Source organism: Lipotes vexillifer, unplaced genomic scaffold (genome assembly GCF_000442215.2).
Source record: "Lipotes vexillifer unplaced genomic scaffold, Lipotes_vexillifer_v1.1 scaffold39, whole genome shotgun sequence".
Classification (NCBI taxonomy): Eukaryota; Metazoa; Chordata; class Mammalia; order Artiodactyla; family Lipotidae; genus Lipotes; species Lipotes vexillifer.
The window spans coordinates 1,759,382-1,764,180 of NW_006787038.1; the positions used below are offsets into that span (position 1 = coordinate 1,759,382).

The window sequence follows — 4,799 nt, forward strand, 5'->3', positions numbered from 1 at the left end:
GGGGGGGGGGGGGGGGGCAGCAGATCAGATAGCTGAGGATAAAGTGGGGGAAAGGGAAGGGGAGAGACGACATTCTTGCTTGAGGTACTCAGTGCTTGCTTACTTCTTTTCAGACTTAGTTAAGGAGAAGCAGTTGTCAAGGAGATAGGAGTCTGAGCCACAGAAATCAGTAAATATGGGGAGAAAGAGGGTTTTCTAAGGGAAGACTCTAGGACCTGACGTTTGTTTGAGGGGTGATGCTGGAGAATTCGGAAATGGCAAAACAAGAGTTTGTCAGTGTGAAGGGTAAGATTGTTAGAAACAAATAACCCCGAGAGACTCTTGGTGAAAGAGAAGGCAGACTCCTCAGTGTGAGTAGATGGACAAGTGAAACTGGTGGGGTTTGGAGTGGGTGTTCCTATACTGTTTTCGTTGTCTGTACCTGCCCTCAACGTTTCATCAGACATTCCCTTCTTCCTCTGGGGCCTAGCATCTGGTTTTCTAAAAGAGTATGATTCAGCATTCAACTCCTGGACACTTGGTTATACTGTTTAGGTTTATATAGTCTGAAAGAGCTTCTTCTGGTCTATAGGAATTGTCTACCCCTGAAAAATACGCTTTTCATGAATTATCTTTTTCCATGGGTGAGCACTTAGTACACAGTTTTAAGTGTAGGTACCATGATCTACCTCAGAGATACAGCATGCATTATTAATGCTCTCAAATATGGAACCAGAGCTCAGTCTTTACAGTGTGTGTTGTATATACTTAAATCTGACCAAGAATATGTTTACACTTTCATGAGAAGTATTGTATTTGCCATATTGTCACAAGCATCAGCCTGACAGAACTATAACTTTAGCTCTCCCCCTCATCACTTTATCTCATTATCTTTTCTGATTTTCTCAGTCCTGAGAAAATGATCTTACATTGTGTGAAATACAAATACACATGTATTATGTGAAATAACAAATTACCTAATAGAGTTTGTGTAAAAAATCAATGGATTTTTTAAAGTTCTGTTTCGTTTTGAATGCATGCATCATCAAACTATGTGTGATCTGCTTTACAGAGCAAAGGTTCAAAACTATAAAAGAAAAAAGAATCCAATATTATGAACATTTACACTTTGCTGTACACCAGAAACTACCACAACATCAACTGTACGTCACTTAAAAAACGGGGGGGGGCTTCCCTGGTGGCGCAGTGGTCGAGAGTCCGCCTGCCGATGCACGGGACACGGGTTTGTGACCCGGTCCGGGAGGATCCCACATGCCGCGGAGTGGCTGGGCCCGTGAGCCATGGCCCCTGAGCCTGTGCGTCCGGAGCCTGTGCTCCGCAACGGGAGAGGCCACAACAGTGAGAGGCCCACGTACCGCCAAAAAACAAAAAAAGATTATGAACATTTAGAATATATACTTCATCCAGGAAACTGGTTACCAAAATTTCAGCAAATTTTATAAAGATATTAAAAGAAATATTTTCTTAAAGGCACATGTAAAATTATGTTATGGAAGCCTTATTTTAAATTATTCTTTCTGAGGATTCTATATTACGTCATTGAAAACAAAGACAATTTTTTAAAGTGGAACTGTGTACCTCCCTGGGTCTGGGGTGCAGAACTTTATTAAAGAGTGCTGTGCTATCGCTGCCAGGTATGCCCTTCCTCTGATGGAAAGAAAATGGCTCAGGTACCCCCTTATATACCTAGGAGATGCCTTTCGCCTCTTCACCATATGAATCCGGTCTGGAGCTGTGTATACTATATACAACCATGTTTGAAATAAAGGGTCCTAATGAACATTTTTCTGCATGGAAGGCCAATTAACTGCCTGCTTTCAATTGATCATTGGATATTAAGTCCTCAGTAGTGCCATCATCTTAAACCACAGTCCAGCCCCTACTGTTCAACATAGAAGGATTGGACAATTATGCAGTATTTGACCAGACACTGAGCATGTCTAATTTGGGTATATCCACATAACACCTTGATGGAAAGAATAAGCAGACCTTTGGCAATATTATGACTGCTAAAAGAACACAATAACCATCTCAGCTTATGCTCGAATGTGTTCCCACCATACTTGGTAGACACAGAAAAATATAGTAAACTAAAATTCTTCTGTTGGCAGAGCATATATATTTATGCATTCTTGTGTGTTTAGCTCAGTGGTTAGAGAACACTTCCTGGAAAGACTGCAGTACCCAAATGTTTTCAATTTGAGCTTGTACATTTTATCTAATTGGTCCCTGGGACAAGGTTCACTGCCCTGGAGGTGGCTTGGCTCAGTGTTTAAAACACTAATGAATTTCAGGTTTGGGACAGAAAGTGGCTGTTCATATTGGACAATCATGTGAACTTGGAATTGTTTCCCATGAATGTCTTAAATAACTATGTAATGTCACTCTGGACAGCAGGTTCTTCTGTCCCCAAACACAGATGCCTGATTGCCCTTGCTCAGGATACTCAGTGCTTGCTTGCTTTTAAAACTGAGGTTTGGCGGAGTCCTTCATTTTTGTAAAGAGAACATTGTGGGAGAAAATAGGGCAAAGATCATCTGAGTGCAGTTGGATGTGATGAAGGACACTTACAAATAGCCTTAAAGCAACCCAAAAAGACTGGTTTGGGTTGAGTATGTTTGTTTTGTTTTTCCTCTTAGCTGTTTGGAGTAAGAGAAAATTCAAAAGAAAGTCGTCTTTCCTACCTTTTTATGTTGATACATCTAGCAATAATTTAGGGATTTCATCTTATCTGATCCAGCTGACCTGAAAAGTCAAGGAAGTGGAGTAGTTAAATGTGGAAACTTGTTTTGCACAGAGGGAAGAGAAGTAAACTAATGAAGTCACAGACACCCCTTAATCAGAGCACAGAGCTCAAGCTCTGTGATGCCTATCCTGGCCTGTGCACCTTTGGCATGCTTTCAAAGACTTGACTCTCACTAGCTGGGAAGCTAGATACAGTTACTCAGCTTTGCAGATGTCTTGCCTATATGCTCAGAGCAAGTCACAATTTGTGTTGGAGCAATAGGTGAAAGGAATGTTGATTTCATGAATTCCTTTATCTGTGAAAGATTGACCATGGGCTGTAATGTCCTTATGGAGCAGGAGAATTTCCATTGCTGTGTGATGCTGTATTTGTCCCATTTAAGCCATCCATAGTCTGTGCAAAGCCTCGCATCTGGGCTTCAGTTGCCTCCTTCCTCTTTTAAGCAGGGTAGGCTGGATGAGCCCCTAAGCCCCTTCTAGCTTTCATGGTCTGAAGTTCAGTTTCTTCTGCACATGGGAAGTTGGGGCATTAATTGCATTGGTCACCTAGAGACTGTTTGGGTTATTCAGCTGATAAACTCTTCCAGCAGATAAATGTGAAGGTACAGCAGCCCTCAGGTCCTGCAGAAAGTTTGTCAGCTTTGCTGGAACGATCGGTGGACATCCGGGTGATGAAGCACTCCTAAGTGCCAGGCAGGGGTTGTCAGAAGATAGTGCCGCATAAGTGCTGGATGCTCATCGGGGATGGTGGCCTGTGTGAGAGCATAGGCGGCAGCATGAGGTGGTCCACATGCAGCCTGGCATCAGAAGGCCATGGGTTCCTCCACACTTCTGACGGCCCCTACCAACCCAAATGCCCTGGCCTCATAGCCTTTGGTGACTTATCTTACAGTTCTAAAACTTCTGTTTGGTTGTTTTAAAAATGTTTCAGGGTAAAAAGCTTAAAGGTAATGTATTTGAAAGTGTCTTGCAAATAAGTGGAGCTTGATAAATAGGTAACTCGAAACAGCAATTTATAAAAACCCCAAATAAGATAGCCTTATCTGAAAGATGAAGGAGAAAAAAGAATAACATTTGTGTAGTGAGAAACATTTCACAGAGCACTTTAGGACATGTCTTTTTATCCATACAACCTCATGTTACAGATGCAGAGACACCTGCAAGTTCCCAGGGTCATGATACCTGGAAACAGTGGCGTGGAGATTCTTCTGGTTCCAAACTGTTGTGTTCCTTTTACAATATTTTATAGTTAATGTTAAACCTCTGGTAATTCTGGAAAAGGAAATAAATGATCAAAAATGGTAATGGTACCTATTTGAGGGGTTTCTCCTTATGCTCTTTTCATATGACTACAGCTGTACTGACTGCCGTTTAAGATAAACCCAGGAAACCCAGGCCAGTCGCCCCTCATTTTGTGGGATCTTAATTCCGAAACAGCTCCTGGGGATAGCTGGAAGATTTGAATATCTCTGGGATGTCACTGTCCAGTTTCGAAATAATTTTGTAAATGGGTTTCTTCCAGGAAGGATCTGAGTCTTTGCCTGCGGAGACAGCCCTGAAGAACTCCTGTAATGTCAAGCTGGCGATTTCCAAGAAGCAATCTGGGACCTGCACTCCCAAAGAGACCCACAAGGAAGAAAAGACGTGAGGCTGTGAAGCACCGGCACCACACAGACCTCACTGCCTGATGCTGCCTGTTCCTAGGGTTGTGGGCTGATCAGAGCATCTCTGCTCTACTGGCCCCTGACTTTTATGGAATCTCTTCCTCCCTCATCAAATACATACCTTAAAATGATGGTACTGATGAGACAGCCCTGGGAGAAAGCGTATTAGGGACACTCCCTTTGTAGGAGTAGCTGATTCCACTAATGAGTGATGTTTTTAGTAAGTGGGAAACTGACTCTGATTGAAGTTAAATCTGTGGTTCAGAAGAGGTTTTTAGTATTCTTTTCCTTAGTGCCTCATGTGGAAAGAACTGCCCCCAAGCTTACGACTGTCGTACCTCATTCTGCCATCTTTGGGGACTGGGTTCGAAGGACTTGGAATCATTCCTG

The 4,799-nt window shown here is 42.6% G+C and overlaps 1 protein-coding gene across 1 annotated transcript in view; it reads right to left on the reverse strand.

The window, feature by feature from the left end:
- Nucleotides 1-4,167: 4,167 nt before the first annotated feature.
- PROX2 (prospero homeobox 2) overlaps nt 4,168-4,799 on the reverse strand; it is an 8,832-nt gene continuing 8,200 nt past the window's right edge. Inside the window, exon 4 of the mRNA XM_007459739.1 lies at nt 4,168-4,353. Coding sequence (XP_007459801.1) covers nt 4,168-4,353 — 186 coding nt within the window. The remainder of the gene's footprint in view (nt 4,354-4,799) is intronic.